The sequence below is a fragment of the Melospiza melodia genome, chromosome 4 (genome assembly GCF_035770615.1).
Source record: "Melospiza melodia melodia isolate bMelMel2 chromosome 4, bMelMel2.pri, whole genome shotgun sequence".
Lineage (NCBI taxonomy): Eukaryota > Metazoa > Chordata > Aves > Passeriformes > Passerellidae > Melospiza > Melospiza melodia.
The window spans coordinates 89,290,963-89,306,833 of record NC_086197.1 but is presented as its reverse complement, the minus strand read 5'-3'; the positions used below and the strand labels follow the sequence as shown (position 1 = coordinate 89,306,833).

The 15,871-nt window shown below is 40.7% G+C and overlaps 2 protein-coding genes and 1 long non-coding RNA gene across 4 annotated transcripts in view; 2 read left to right on the top strand and 1 right to left on the bottom strand.

The window, feature by feature from the left end:
- LRRK2 (leucine rich repeat kinase 2) overlaps positions 1-10,280 on the bottom strand; it is a 61,525-nt gene extending 51,245 nt beyond the window's left edge. The window contains exons 1-6 of one of the 2 annotated variants that reach the window (XM_063155477.1): positions 10,078-10,280; positions 9,893-9,978; positions 5,836-5,942; positions 3,453-3,541; positions 2,923-3,057; positions 1,120-1,254 (exon numbers count right to left, since the gene is read on the bottom strand). In XM_063155477.1, the coding sequence (XP_063011547.1) occupies positions 1,120-1,254; positions 2,923-3,057; positions 3,453-3,541; positions 5,836-5,942; positions 9,893-9,978; positions 10,078-10,237 (712 nt within the window). In that variant the 5' untranslated portion in view covers positions 10,238-10,280. The other variant, XM_063155478.1, reaches the window with a different exon arrangement.
- Positions 10,281-10,472: 192 nt separating this feature from the next.
- On the top strand, positions 10,473-11,231 carry LOC134417801 (uncharacterized). Its single transcript, XR_010027629.1, has 2 exons — positions 10,473-10,648; positions 10,974-11,231. It is a non-coding gene; the product is annotated as an uncharacterized LOC134417801 (long non-coding RNA).
- A 3,387-nt stretch (positions 11,232-14,618) lies between these two features.
- LOC134418039 (uncharacterized) lies at positions 14,619-15,233 on the top strand. The gene is given in 5 exon segments (XM_063155889.1): positions 14,619-14,674; positions 14,676-14,743; positions 14,746-14,781; positions 14,784-15,067; positions 15,069-15,233. Coding segments are annotated over 5 exon segments (609 nt in total).
- The last annotated feature ends 638 nt before the right edge of the window (positions 15,234-15,871 follow it).

Sequence of the window (15,871 nt, the reverse complement as noted above, 5' to 3'; positions counted from 1 at the left end):
TAAATGCCTGCTTTAGAGCAGGTCTTTTTCATGCCTTCTCTTTGTATAACTATTTACTGTTTTGAAAAGGACTTCAAATCTGGCATCCTCCTCCTTAGAAAATAGCAGTAACTTTTGGGCTAGGGTAAAATTATTTCTGACTCAAGGGATACTAAACTTTTTAAATACTAACTGGAAGAGCAAGAATTTTAAGAAACAGGAACTAGATAGCTTGGAGTTTGATGAAATGCAGGACCCTTCAGTCTAGTTCTTGTTCAGTGGGCATTCATGGGGCTAGCACAGTTCCTATAGAGCCAGACAGGATGTGCAAGCGAGGTTTTGTAAGTAAACACACTTGCAGGAGGTACAACATCATGCACCTCATGAAAGACACAGAGAGCAGAACCCTGCCCTGTGCTTCCCCAAATTTGTCAGCAGGAAGCTGACAAAACCTGCCTCTGTGTCAACAAGATCAGATTGCTGTCAACAAATTGACCCAAATCATCACACACATTTGTCAGGACCTGATTTTCCATAGAACAGGGACTGCTGCTACTGGAAGACAAGAGCTAACATAGACATTTTCCTCCAGTCTTACTGCACAACACCTGAGGACACTGTAAGACACCACATGCACAGTGCTACCAGTGCTCACCACAGCAGCCACCACTGAATGACCACAGCAGGTGTCTGAACTCAGATATTTTTCCCCAGGCCTGGCCATTGAATTTGTACAATTAGATTTTGCCAAGAATATTCTTTACCTGTGACCCAAACTCACAGAAGATTTTTTTAGTCAATAAATGTATCTTATTTTTCAAGTAATAAAAGATGACAGGACAGGGTCTTGAAACTTAAGTCTCTACAACCATGATAAACATCTTTGCTACCACTTAGTCCAAGTGGAAGTATCTTTCTGTTAGGAAGGATTTATGCTTCAATGGTTAAATATAAAAAATAGTCCATTTTAAAAAAAGGGTACTTCCCAAAGAAAACAGGAAGATGATTTGTCTGGCAACTCCCAACCAGTTCTCAATGATTTTCTGCAATCACACTAAGTTTACTTTTTACACTTACAGAAAGCAAGAGCTGATGCATATTGTGGGAGAAAAGGAATTAAAAATAACTTCTAATACTTACGTGGACCAGCTAAGGAATGTAATGAATAAAGTGCAGGAAGGATCACCTCTTCTTTCTCTGGAAACTCTTTAAAAACTTTCAGTATGATCATATGATCTTTGCTTTCAACAAATTCAGTCAGCTGCTCTTCTGGAACTAAAATGAAAGGCAAGAGATACAGTATGTTTTGAGGAAATAATTCTTATCCTGATGCATCATGAGAAAAGACAACTGTTTTTATCAAGTTTCCTTGTATTTATTCTCTATGCTTCACAGAAAGTAAAGTACTGTCCATACACATAATCTTCCATGATTATGGCTTTTTAAACTAAAAACTGAGCTACTTTATAAACACCTTCTTCTAGCTTACACTTTATGTAATTGAGTTCTGACTTTTAAATGCTACCTTGTGAATCTGTATTTTAGAAGTCTTTTAGCCTTTTTCACAGAATGCTAGTCCAAACCAAGTTTCCACAGACAGTCCAAACCAAGACAGTTTACAAGTGAGGGAAAAGCTAAGCATACAATGGGAAAACAATAAGGGAATGCCATTTTGCATACTCTGAATTGATTTAATTTTTCTTTTTCTTTTAAATTTTTTTTATAATGGACTTTTTTTCCATAAAACCACATTTAATAAAATCCTACCTTAATGGCTTAAAGTTTTTCCCTTCCTGGCCTCTGTTATTCATACTGACATAACTGTGTGGCTGTGCAATGACACAGGTAAGGGAACTGACCCAGGATGAGAAAGAGCACCTCTTAAATTTCACAAGCAGAATTGTTTTCTGAATCTTGTTAAAGACAAGGTTATGCAAAGATCCACATAACAAAAACTGACAAGGTGCCTCAGAGGTAGAGAAAACAAGGCAGGAGCATCCTAGGAACTTGTCACATTGGTGTTGCCATCAAGAAGAAGGTATGCAGGTCTGTACCTGCAGCTAGATCTGTGAAAATCTGGCACTTACAAAAAACATAAGAAGTTCAGACTGCTGTGGAGACTGAAGAGAAAATACAGTAGGGCAAAAGTATTTAGGGACAGGAAGAGGAAAAGGAACAGAGAAGATAATTCCAAGTACACATGTGGGAGAAAGACTTAAAAAAATCAAGAGGAAATGGTGCCAAAAAGAGCCAATCTGAAGAACTGAAGATTATCTTTGAAGCAGAGGAGTACAGCAGAGTGATAGCATTTCTCAATATTCATTTTGAATCAAGAAACTCAATTCAAAGCAAGGGGACTACAACAAGGGGACTTCTGGCTGTAACATGCACAATTCCTGAGGTTTCTGCAAAAATTCAATATATGGTGAGTTCATTTTTCAGAATAAATGGGAATATTGTATTGACACATGATCACTTTTTAGCATTGCCAGGGTAAAAAGCAGAAAAAAAGTATTTTTCTAAAGAACAAACATTTTGTTTGATTTTAGAACTGTTCACATTACTAAAATTTACCAGTCTTAAATACACAATCCTGTTTTAAAGAATTAAAATCAAATGCCACTTTTCTTTATTCCAGTTACTGACTAACATTAAATCCCATCTTTTCAGTTAATTTTGGATTTAGAAATGAAGGGACATTTTTATTTTTTAAAAGATGTCATATTCATTGCTCTAATTTATAGAATTTGTGAAATTTCTTGGAAAGTCTGCTTTGTGCTAGCTCATTTAAGAACAGCCATAATTCACAAACCAATCTGGAATGCATAAATTCATTTATTGCCTTTAAATTAAAATCTGTAATCCCTCCCAATCTATACATTTTTCTAACATCATAAAATACCTCCCTCCCAATCTATACATTTTTCTAACATCATAAAATACCTTTCTCAAAAAGTTTGTGTAACGCTTTACATCCATGCTGCTGGATCTCTTCATTTTTAGGGAAGGTGTGCATGGCATTAAACACCAAGGAAAACACATCCACCTCTTCTTCCAAGAGCAGGAAAGCAATTATGTCTGAACAGCAGAAGAGATTACGTTGCACTAATTATTTCTCAATATTTTCATTGAAACACCATAAAATCCAGAATTCTTTAATACTGTCCTTAAAGCTTACTCTGACAGTTCAAATCCAGTTTTGTGTAACTCATGACAATGATTTCTCTTAAGGCAGCATTTTACAATAGTACTGATGTTCTAAAACTTTACCACCTATAGACAGTTCATACCTACCTGGTTAAAAAAAGGTTCAAAATAGCACTCTTATTATTTTGTATACAAGTACAAATGACAAGTGACTTCATGGAGTAAAACAGAGAAAAAAGTCCAGTCTGCCATGGACAATCACACACTTCAAATCAGCTCTGTGTTTTAAAGGCTTAGATGAAATAGGAAGGTAAAGTACACAATACCTGACATGAGGAGTAGATTTAATGCTTTCAGTCCTATAACTGAAAGATTTACATTTCCTTTGTGGACTGTAAGCATTTTAAGAATCTGCCTAAAAATTAAAGACAAAAAAAAAAAAAAAAGGAAAAAGAGTTATAGCTAAAGAAATACTGATACACACAATTTTTTATCAAACATTTACTTTGAAAACAGAAGTAGTTATAAAAATCAGCAAAACATTAAAAAGCTCTCAAATAATTTTTAAAGAAACTTTTATTTCAGTTTATATTTTTTCAAGTTACTGATGAAGTAATATTAGAATTTCAACTATTATCATAGTTCATTAAAATACTGATGTATAACTCATCCAATTTACTTTTTAGTCAGTTATATGAATTGATTCTGCAGGGACATTTAGGAGGTGGTTACCCTGCAGAGCACCAGTCTGAGTGCAGATTATTACAGTGCTCTCTAATATTCACTACAGACTGATGACAGCACAGCACTGCTCTGCCTGCAGCAAGAGCTCAGTCACACTGAACAACCAAGGCAGCAGCTTCCCAGCTGAAGAACTTGAACAGCATCTTGATGCATTCTATCCTATGTTTCAGCCCTACAGCACTTACATGATGCTGGACAAACCACTGAAAAGAAACATTTCCTACACTGCCAGTTGCACTCTGTGTACCTTCTGTAATCTGCTCTGACTTGTTAAACAGAGAGCCAAACTATGCCAAGTACTGTAAAATTCAGGTCACGTATCAAACTGGGCACAGAACAATCAGTAGATATTTTCAACATATTTTACTCAAATTACAATCTGTAAAATAATGACTAAAAATCTGTAACACCTCTTAAAAAAATAAATTAAAAGCATTGATATCACACTAAATGAAGCCTATATCAAAATCGGGGGCAGGGGAGAACTGTAATTAAAAACTAAATTAAAAGGTATAGACTTACACACAAAAAACTAAAGAAACTTTATTTTTTTTACTTTTCCTTATTTTAGAGAGCTTGATTCAGCAATTTTACTAATATTCAAATGTGAATCTTTGCATATATAATATCTAATATTAAAAATAGACTGTGCAGTAGTTTGTAATACTTCAGTTGATATTCTTGACCTGTCTTGAAAAACATAAGCAGCAGTTGAAGTTTCATCCAAATTTCATACTCCAGCTCTGGCAGTGATGTTGTTTGCCTTGCTGAAGTCTAAATTTATAAGGGGGAATGAATCACTGTTTTCCCTTCATACTAGGATGCTGCCAGTTTCCTCTGTTGTAGCACTAGTGTTGTAGCTATGATGACCAAAGTAGACATGGGAGGCAAAATCTGATGAGAGGCATAACATCAGTTACAGGCATAACATCCACTTTCCAAATTTACTTTCAGAAAATTCCCTCCCATGTATCCTCCCATTTCAAATATAACCTAGAAGGATGTAAACCTTTCTAAATTTTTTCTGCTGTAGGAAAGTTCCACATAAGAGATTACAAAGCATCTCAAGAAGTCTATTTAAGCTTATGGAAAGAAGGCAAATACACTGAAGGAAATTCTCTTTCTTTCACAGTGACAGCAACTATTTAATTATTCATTACACTGTCTGTCAAAAACACCTAAATCAATAGCAAACTACCATTTGTAAACATAACTGTAGTGAAGTCAAGTTGGATCGTAGCTGAAAGACAAAAGAAAGAAATGCTTTTTCTAGTTTAATACTCCCATTCTCCCAAAATAACTACACACACAAAAGGGAAAATCTCCTGGTAAAAAAATGACCTTTTCTTCTCTATTGTAACTATTTCCTGCCTTGCTGTAAACAGCATGTATTGGTTATGGTGCTGATTCCCACAGTACAAACCATGCTCAAGGAACATGAGACATAATTTAGCTGGCTTGTTCTGCCTTTGGCACTAACAGAAATGCCTGGGTCCACTCCCCCACTCAGCCTCTCCACAGCAAGGAAAACTGTCAACATGTCAGACAGGGATACACAGTTGGCTAAAATGATGGTACTGAGAAAGAATCATGTACAGCAGTGCTATCATCAGATCTTCAGTGAAGTTTGAGTTTGAAACGGATGCTTTGTTAACTGCACACACTGTGTGGGTGCTGAGGAGGCTGTAGGAAAGATCAGTCCCAGAAAGTAATTTTTCTGGGACCTGAGAATGAGCAGCAGTATCTCCAGCTCTCAGGATAACTTTCAGTCAATTAACAAGCCAAAGAAATTGTAGCCAGCATGTGCAGCTTCAGCTCAGTTATTTCTTGCTCGTGAAAAACAACCCAAATCACTTTTGCAAATGCACCAAAAAAGCTGATGTAATAACTTTATATATTTCATTGCACATATATGATGCCAAAATGACCAAGCATTCTGGCAGACTCTGTATACAAAATACTTACTGGTGAACACCCAGTACTTCCCAGTCCTTCCCAACATCCTTAGGAGCTATGTTTTGTAGAGTACTTGGACAAATTTCTATTAATTTACAAAGAAGTGACCAGCCCATCTGTAAAATAAAAATGCAGCTATTTTAGAATAAATATTCTGCTTGGAACTTCTACATTGTATTCTAATATCCTTGGCTTTTGCAAGACAGCTGTTCTGTTACCTAGCTAAATCAGTAAGGGAAAACTAATTAACACAAAACAAATGGCATGGAAAGTTAAAAGAGGGAAGTAAAACATATGCTAATGATTCTGATTGCATTGCTTGCAGGAACACATCACTCTCAATCTGCTTCAGCACTGCTTGAGGATAAAGGGCACACAGTTAAATGAGTTGCTGACAGACAGAAAGATATGATGTGATGTGATCCATAGCATTTTATCATTGGTCAGGGAAAACCCCTGCACTACTGCAGGTGTATTTTAATAAAAAATGTCTGTTTTCGTAAGAACTTGCAATTTAATTGCAAATTGTAAGGATAAAGTATAGGTTTTTAAAGGCATTCAATCCTTTAAATGGGGATGAGATGCATAAACAATTACTACACATTTCATATTCTTGCCATCAACCCTCAGTAGTGTGTGCTTTCAAACTGTAATGAAGGCAGTAGAAGTTTTGAGATCATAAGGAGTGAAAGACAACTAAACCCAATGTATTTGTTCTTAATATCTACCTATTTCATCCAATGCAAATTCTTGGACTTTCAAACATCTGTAAATAATGCCAAAAGCTAAAAATGCTCCTCTTTGATCTTCTGTATTGGAGAAATCTGCTCTCCTATGAATTTTTACAGGCTGATATGACTGAATAGGCTGCAGTGAGGAAGCAGTAAGCAAAATCTGTACAAAGAAACAACTGATGAAAGAAAATCCCTCTGTATTGAAAGAAAAGTAGTGAACTGTGAAATGTCAAAAGTCAAGATGAGGCAGATTTTACAGAAAGGAATTTGAATAAGGCATGTGAGTTTCCTTGAGCCTATAAGTAAATAAAAAGGTGGAAGCAGGCCTCTGTGCTTTAAGAATAGAGTCAAGGCAGAAGATAATATGTCACAAAGACTATACATAACTGGATCACTTTTTCACAAAAGAGTTATGTAAAGCAAAGAGGTCAAGATGGGACAGGCAACAACAGGAATGTAAATGGCTACCTCCAAAGAGTTTAACAGCAAAGTTCATATAAAGTGCACAATCCCTAACCCTGCAATCAGTAAGATTAGAGACATGGAATTACAAGCCTGGTAGTGTAGAGTCACCCACAGGAACAGCATAAGCTTGAATTTAGAGATCTTTCCTGACAGCTTTGTAGAGTGTGCAAAGGTGAGGCAGCTCCCTGGGGACCAGAATTCCACTTTTGTCTTTCACATACTTGGTTGCAGTGTTAGCACAGCCCAAATCTGCAGTACTTTTGTTTCTGTTTCAGTTGAGATTTGAAGAAACAAACATTTTAAGCCAAATACAACCTCAATGTTTGCAGACTGAGCTTGACTATGAGCCAGTTTCCATACATTTTTCCTTGGACAGCAAGCTGCCCTGCATGAGACTACAAATCACTTAGTGTGGACATTCAGAGTGGTCTGTATAACTGAGTCCTAACTAAATGCAGGTACAAAATGTAGGTCTTAGTAACCATCGGTCCAAGATGAAGATATAAAATTCCTTAATTTTCCATATTGCAAGCAAAACAGAGTTTATTGGTGACAGTCAATCAGGTACAAATTTCAAAAACTTTGTAGAGGTAACTATCAATTGATAAATTGCTTATTCCTTAGAAAACGTTTTATTTTACAAGTCCCACTTTATAAGAGCACGCTAATTGTTCCTATAAAATTTAAAATCTGATGAAAACTTGCTTAATAACTTTAGGAAATTCCTTTCTGTATTAACTGTTTCTGATGAATTTTATATTCCTATTGAATATTTTTATTTGGATTGTCAGGACTCCAAGTATTGACAACATTTGTCAGAACTGTGGATCCAGAGAAGACCAATGGAAACATCTGACCTGCTGATATGTGGTCTATTTTACAACATTAAAATCACAACCTGAGGTAACAGAGCTTTTTAGCTGTTTGAGGATTAACTAAGAAAGCAAGGGTCTTTTAAAAACCAGAAATCCTAAAGGTTACAAGGAAGGGAAATAAAGCAAAAGAAGATGTCCTTATAAAGACTTAAACAGGTCCCTATGTATAGAAACAGTTGGTAGCAGCAATGAGACTCATTATTTTTAAATCTGACCCTTTTTGTTGTTAGCATGCAATTAATTTATATTACATTGGGTCCCACCCATGTAAGAGAATAAAGCACTGCTGACTGCTCTTTACTCAAGTGCACTCATATTTTGCTCTAGAGTTTCTAAGCTGCTCCAATCATTGCCAGAGAAACTGCAGAAAACTATCCTATTTACTTAAAGATATATATTTTACTTACAGGAGCTACTGGCTTTCCACACCAGTATCTTCCTGCTGCTGAAGGAGCTTGCAGGGTTTATGCCTGCAGTCTGACCTGGGCCAGACTTGCAATATTGATGTACTAAATTAACCCTGTACAAGTTAGTGGAACAGCATCCAGGGTTCCAACATCAACCCACAATGCTTTGTAACCTGTTAAGGAGGGGAGTGAAGAAAATTCTCACTTCAGGTATGTCTCTGACTGTGTTTATTCTCTTGTGTGAGTCTATTTTTTTTTTAATACCAAAAGTAAAAGAAGGATGATTAATTATTCATTCAATAAAACACCGTTAGAAGTGCAAAGAGACTGCACTGAAATCAGGACCTCATTACTTCACCACTGCTGTAAAGTGAGAATTTATTCACAAAGATTACAAAGAAATAGCAGTGAATGAAGCAAGAAGACAGAGATCTACTTACATAGTGTTAATGTTTGTAAACATCAGAACTGAATGTGAAAGAAGAGCTGCCCAAGACATTTTATGAGGAATGGGATTTGAGCTTTGCACTGGCTGTGAATTTCCCACTGCAACACAACATAGTAATGCAAAGGAGGTCCAGAACTTCTGAACTGAAACACTGTATGACTGCAAATGTAGGCAGGTAGAAGATTAATTTTAATTTTAAAATTATTCATTAGAATAAAGTATTTTAAGAGAGTTAAAATGAAAGTTAATCAGTGTCTTCTTTATGCAATTCTGAGAGTCTTGTGCTATCATTTCACATCTACTTCTTGTTATGATTGATGTTTTACTTCCAAGTTTAGGCTTCTGGGCAGAGGTTTTCTAAACTAATGAGCTTTATCTTGAAAAACACTGCAGCTCGATATTCATACTGCTTAATAATTAAAAAAAAAGCATCAAGTGAGTTGCACAGACTGGAGCTTATAAACATCCTCTATGCATAGTATAGTCAGATATTAATATATGCCTGCCAGGAAGAAGCTGGTTTGTTTGACAAGTCTGGCAGCTGTACCATAAGTATAACATCAAATTGTCCAAGTGCCACACCTAGTCCAAATGGGCCAATGTTAAATTACAGGAGCAGGTAGGCAGAACCTTAAATTGCAGAACTTACTCTTAGCTAAAATATTCCCTCCCACCTTTAAAAACGTGTGCTAGCACAAGTCTCAAGGACATGGCTACATATATACAAATTCAGAGTATAAAATCATGCTTTGCAGAAGTTTGTCTAACCATGGCAAGATTCAATATGCACACGTCAAAATTATATTAGATAACACTGGTAATTTAGAACCCTACATTACACAGCATTCACATGGCTTAATTCTTATTTCCTATTTCGCCTCCTTCTGCCGGTAAAAACAGAGACGCAGCCAGCGGCGTCTGCAATAAGTTGGAACGCTTGGTCCCTTTAAATGCCAGCGGTGACAGCCGCCCTTCTACAGCTCAGAGCACTTCACGAAGCGGCCCAGGAGACACACGGCAAGATAAGGAGAAATCAACAAGCGGAACAAGAACTTTTATCCCGGGAAGGGCCCGGCGCTCGCTCATCCCGCGGAGCGCAGCCGGAGCGGGGCAGCGGCCCTGGCCCCGGCCCCTGACCTGCTGCACGCCCGCCGCTCCCGGGTACAGATCCACCACCAGCAGCAGGGGCACGTGGACGTTTTTGCCGCTGAAGAGCCGGGGAGCTGTGAGGGGACAGAGAGCGACAGAGAGACCGCGTTAGCGACCGGCAGCGGGCGGGACAGGGCAAGGCAGGGCAGGGCAAGGCAGGGCAGGGCGCTCACCGCTCTGCCGGGCCGCCAGCTCCAGCAGGTCGCTCAGGGTCTGCACCAGCGTCTCCAGCCGCTTCCTCTCCTGGACGTTCTGGAGCCGGACGACCAGCTTCCTCAGGGCTTGTTCCTCCCCCGCCACCGCCTCTCCCTCCTCGGGGCCGCCGCTGGCCATGGCCGAGCCGCTGCCCTCGCTGTGCCCATCCGCCGGTCGGCGGGACGAGCGCAGGGCTGGGCCGGGCTGGGCGGTGCGGGCCCGTCCCGCTGCTGAGCCCCGCAGTGCCGCCGCCCGGCCGCCGTCACCCGGCCCTGCCGAGCCGCCCCTGCCGCGGCCTCCGGCCCCTCCCACGGCGCCGCTCCATGGACACGGCCAAGGACCGGCCCCGCGGGCGGGCGGGCGGCCCCCGGTAACCTCTGGGAAACGCCCGAGGGCCCCGCGCAAGCGCCCGGCAAGCAGAACAGACCCGCGGGCAGCTCCCCCTCACAGTGATTGACGAGAGAGCCGCCCAATGGAGCTGCCGAGCCGGGCCGGGTCCGCCCAGCAGCGCCGCGCTGTAAACACCGGCCGAGGGGCGCTGCGGAACGGGTGGGTTTGGTTTCTGCGTTGGGTGAGCTTTGGTGGGGGAAAGCATTTGTGGTCCTGTGGGATACCTGCGCTGGGGCAGTCTGTTCCTGAAAGGCTCTACCCTGTGGAAGGGTGTGGAGCGGAGCCTGGGAAGAAGGGAGGGGTGAGGTGAAGGTGTTTTAAGACTTCATTTCCATCTCTAATTGCCCTACTCTAATTTGTTTGGCAATAAACTAATTTCCCCCAGCTGAGTCTGTTTTGCCTGTAATGGTGATTGGTGAGTGATCTCTTCCTGTCCTTATCTTGACCCGTGAGCCTTTTACAATGTTTTCTCTTCCTCCTCTAGATAAGAACGTGAGTTAGCGAGTGGCTTTGCTGAGAAGCTGGTGCCCAGTGATGTCAACTCACCCCAGTCCTTTTTGGCCCCCACCACATTGCTCTTGCCTGACCCCCAGAGACGCCTGAAATCTTCAGTGTGTATCTTCTGTGAACCTTGATAGTAACTATTGTGTAGATGAAGTCTCTCTGCTTGTTCCAGCTCACAGCTGGCTCAAAGTCCTGGATCACTCTTAGTTCCTTCAGTAAATAACTCGTTGCAATTATAGATTCCTGAGCTAGACAGCTTGAGCCTGAGTTATTGTTTCCTCTTCTTTCCACTTATGTTGGCAAAGAATAAAAAACTGTGCTAGTGTTTCTGAGGTTCCTGAAGAAATACAGGAACTAACTTCTAGAGATCAGGTGTCTCAAACCCTGATCTTCCAACATGTCTCCCAAGGTTCATTCCTCTGCAGGGAGCAGTTCTCTGGAGTGCTGGTTGGAGACGATGGCAGCTTCTGCTAAGTCTCTGGAGCTCTGGTAGAGTTTGGCAAAAGTCTTCTGAAGCATATTAATTACTTAGATAAGAGGAGAATGGAAAGAATGAGGTAATCTTGGTAAGCATCTCCATTGTAGTTTTCCAGGATTTTTCTGGGAAAATCCAGTGAAGATATTAATATATCTTCACCAGAATGAATGGGGAGAATGGGGAGAATTCAAAAGCAGAAGGTTTAGGTTGGATACTAGGGAAAAAAGTCTTTATTGTGGGGGTGGTGAGGCACTCTTAACAGGCTGCCTTGGGAAATAATGGATGTCCTATCCCTGGGGATGCTCAAAGCCAGGTTGGATAGGGCTCTGAGCAACCTGGTCTAGTGGAGAGTATCCCAGCCCACAGAAGGAAAGTTGGAATGAGATAGTCTTCAAAGTCCCCTTCCAACCCAAACCATTGTATGATCTGTAGAAGTGATTAGAGATTGTGACTGAGCTATCTTGTGTTGTTGTCTGGCAGGAAAATTGAGGTCTGATAGTAAAGGGATGTAGTTGTCTGAATGTCATTCTTAGCATGAGGAAAGGGCAAAAGACTTTTATCTCTGGAGCACCTCTTAAATATGTTTCTGCTCTGGAAGTTTCATATATTTCTGACCTCTTTCTAATGTTCCATCATTGAGTATGGATGGCTTACATGATGATCAGTTCTTTAACTAATTTAAACAATTTCTTCTTTTTTTGTTGGGTCTCAGTGTGTTCATTCCACATCTTCTGTTCTCTATCACCTATAGCGTGTTGTGTTGTTTTATGCACATAATTTGAAAAGACTGTACAGAGTCACAGAATTAACTGGGTTGGAGAAGATCTTTGAGATCATTGAGTCCAACCTGACTAACACCACCTTTTCAACTAGACCATGGCACTAAGTGTCACATCTTTTTATTTTAAACACCTCCAAAGACAGGGACTCCATTTCTTTTTGGCAACAGGGTGAAATTCCACATCATACAGTCTTCTGGTTTGATTTAGCAATTTCCATGGCCTCATCATCCAATGTATAATGCATATTGTTATATTTTCTTGAAATCAGTGTCATATGTGACTAGAGGACGCATTGACAGTTAGAGAAATTTCTAAGTGACCGCAATGTTAGATTTGGCTGTAACAAAACTGTATTTTGTTTTAGGTCCATGTAGAAGTTGATTGGGATAGGAGCTTCTGTTGGTATAAGGCTGCAAAGGGGACTCCAAAGGAAAGGGCAAGCTGCTAGAGAACACACTAGAAGACCCTCAGGAACTTTTTGTCTGAGTTATGGCCCATGTCTGGGCCTAAGTCTCATCCCATTCCTAGGATTTGTTTTAGAAATGAAATCCAGGTTGGAGGTCCAGGTTGATTTGAGTTGTTAAGGGGGCTGTTTTTGCCTTCTGTTCTCAGTCATCTCTAATGTCTCTTCTGAAAATAATTCTCTTGTCTTGGGCCCATTTCACTCTCTTGGCTATACACATTTTCATATTTGGAATAAAATTTTCTGCTACATGTTTTAATTCACTCTGTCCTTGATATTATCCATCTCTGATTGGCTTTTGCTATCAGCTGTGTAGTAGGTCCCTCATTTCTTCACCCTTCCTAGCTTTGGTGTTGACACTGATTTAAATGTTCTATGGTGCTAATAGGGTCAGATATCAGGATGCAGAGAGGGATTCTGGGTCAGCTGTGAAAGGACTGTATGTTGCAGTGTGATACAAGTATTTTTCAGAACTGAAACTTCATATTTTTGACAGGAGAGGGAGGCTGTGTGCAAGGAAAGACTGTAGGCTGTTGTTTCTGCATTGCTGGGAAGGAAGGTGTTTTTTTGGAACAGTTCTTTTCCTTGGATCATTGCTAGTTCAGTTGGGCTTTTTCAGGGCTGAACTCTCTTTGGATTTTCTTTCTGTTTGGTTTTGTGGGAAGGAACATATGTGAGAGTGAGTTTGGGATTTTGTGGGGAAGGTTCTGAATGTTTTTTTGTTTGGTTGTTTTTTCCTGAGGTTTTTTTGTTGTTGTTTGTCTTTTGTTGGTTTTTTTCTCCTTCTTCCTGCTCTTCCATTATTTTATTTGCAGTGCTTTACACCACCTGGTGAGCCTGCAGGAGCTGTGTTAGGTATTGCCTGGGGACTCTCCTTTGCAAGCCATTTCTGACAGAGAGCAATGTCAGTCAGGTCCATTTTTTCACATTCAGTTTTGTCTCATCATACTTCCCCCAGAGAGGAGAATGAAAATTTAATTACACAAGACTTTATAACCACCTTTTTTTGGTTTTGAAATCTGCTTTGAAGAGCCCATGCATATTTATCACTGAAGGCATAATACTCTGAATAAATATTCTTTCCATTGTTGCATCCCCACTCCGTGTGTTTTAACCCTGCAGCTGGAGAGGGGGTGGTGTTAATTTGAATGACAGAAAGTGCTCAGACAGAGCCTGTTCAGAAGTGATATGACAGTTATTTGATTCACCCCTGGACAAAATGCTGATAAATGGTCCCTCTGCTTTTATGTTGTAACCAGCAGGGGCTCTGTGGTGTTAATGAATTCATTGCTTCAGAAAACAGTGGCAGAGCAGGTATTCTACCTCAACCTTTTAAGCTCTCATTTTAGCTATCAGGGATTTAAATTTTAAAAAGATTAAGTACTGTGAATAGGCCCATACTTGTTCACTGCTCTCTGTAAGTGAAGGTCCATCATCTTCACAGCTTCCAAATGGATGGGCTTGAGCAGGCACTCTCTTTGCTGGGTAGGGAACTGGCTGATGGCTGGGCCCAGAGAGTGGTGGTGCATGGTGGTACATCCAGGGGGTGGCTGCTCACAAGTGAAGCTCCCCAGGGGTCAGTATTTGATAAAGGTATTAGACAGGGCTGATCCAATGATCTGCACAAGGGGATCAAGTGCTTCCTGTCAGTTTGTGACAAGTTGGCACCAAAGTGGAAATGCTGATCTGCTGGAGGGTGGGAAGACTCTGCAGAGGACACTGCACAGGCTGGACAGGATTGATGGGCCAAGAGCAATTGTGTGAGGTTCCACAAGGTCAAGTGCTGAGTGCTGCACCTTGATCTCAACAACCCCTCAACAATGGAATGCTGAAGGCTGGAGCTGAGTGTTTGGAGATCTACCCAGTGGAAGATCTGGAGGTACTGGCCAACAGCAGCTGAACATGAGCCTGTGTATGGCCAAGAAGGCAAATGGCATCCTGGCCTTGATCAGAAATACACCAGCAGGACCAGGGCAATGATTGTCACCCTGTACTCGGCACTGGTGAGGCTGCACCTCAAATCCTGTGCTCAGTTTTGGGCCTCTCACTGCAAGAAAGACACTGAGGTGCTGGAGCAAGTCCAGGGAATGGCAGTGAAGCTGGTGGAGAGTCTGGAGCACAAGTCTTATGAGGAGCAGCTGAGGGAGCTGGGGCTGTTCAGCCTGGTGAAAAGGGAGCTCAGGGGAGACCTTGTTGATCTCTACAACTGCCTGAAAGGAGGCTGTGGCCAAGTGGGGGTCAATGTCTTCCCCCAAGTAGCAAGTGATAGAACAAGAGGAAATGTCCTCAAGTTGTGTGAGGGGAGGTTTAGATGGGAAATTGAGAAAAATTTCTTCCCTGAAGGGGTTGTCCAAGCCCTGGAATGGGCAGTCCAGGGAAGTGGTTAATTCACCATCCCTGGGGATATTTAAAAGACGTGTTGATGTGGCCCTTAGGGTCATGGTTAATGGTGGACTTGGCAGGGCTGGGTTAATGATTGAACTCGATAGTTTTAAAAGACTTTTTCACTCTAAATGATTCTATGAAATGTACCTTTCTGAAAGCAGGTAATCTACTTGCCTTTCAAAAATATTTTCATTTTAAAGTATTTAAGTATAAGAAAAATAAAAGTTAATTTAAAGAAATTTGTGCATATGTTAAATTGGGCTGACACCTAGTGGTGGGAACACTTCTAATACAGTAGTACGTGGCCTATGGTTCCTTTGGTTCTGTGTGTATTTTAAGTTAGACAAAGGCAGCTTAAAACTATACTGTTCTTAGAGGAGGCCAGAGAAAACCTGGATTTCCTCAAAAGAATGGCTGTCCCTGGATTTCCTGCCCTTGATCTTTCTGAAAATCATCTTCCCTCTGCCTGCTTTTCTCCTCTCATCATCATTTGGGGTACACTGCATTGCTGTATACTCAATATGGTCTGTATGTTAACAGAGCAGATGAGTACTTCAAAGCCCAAGTAAGCTTTCCTGCTGTTTCCTGCTGAATAGCTGATGATGCACTTTGTGATTCTAAATTAGAAACTGAAGGAGATGTTCAGGATGTTTTCTGCCAGTATCCAGCTGATTAAACAGCTTCTGTTAAAGGGACAGCTTCTATGAAGCTTTCACTTCATAGAATCATGGAACGGTTTGCTTTGGAAGAAACCTGAAACACCATCAAGT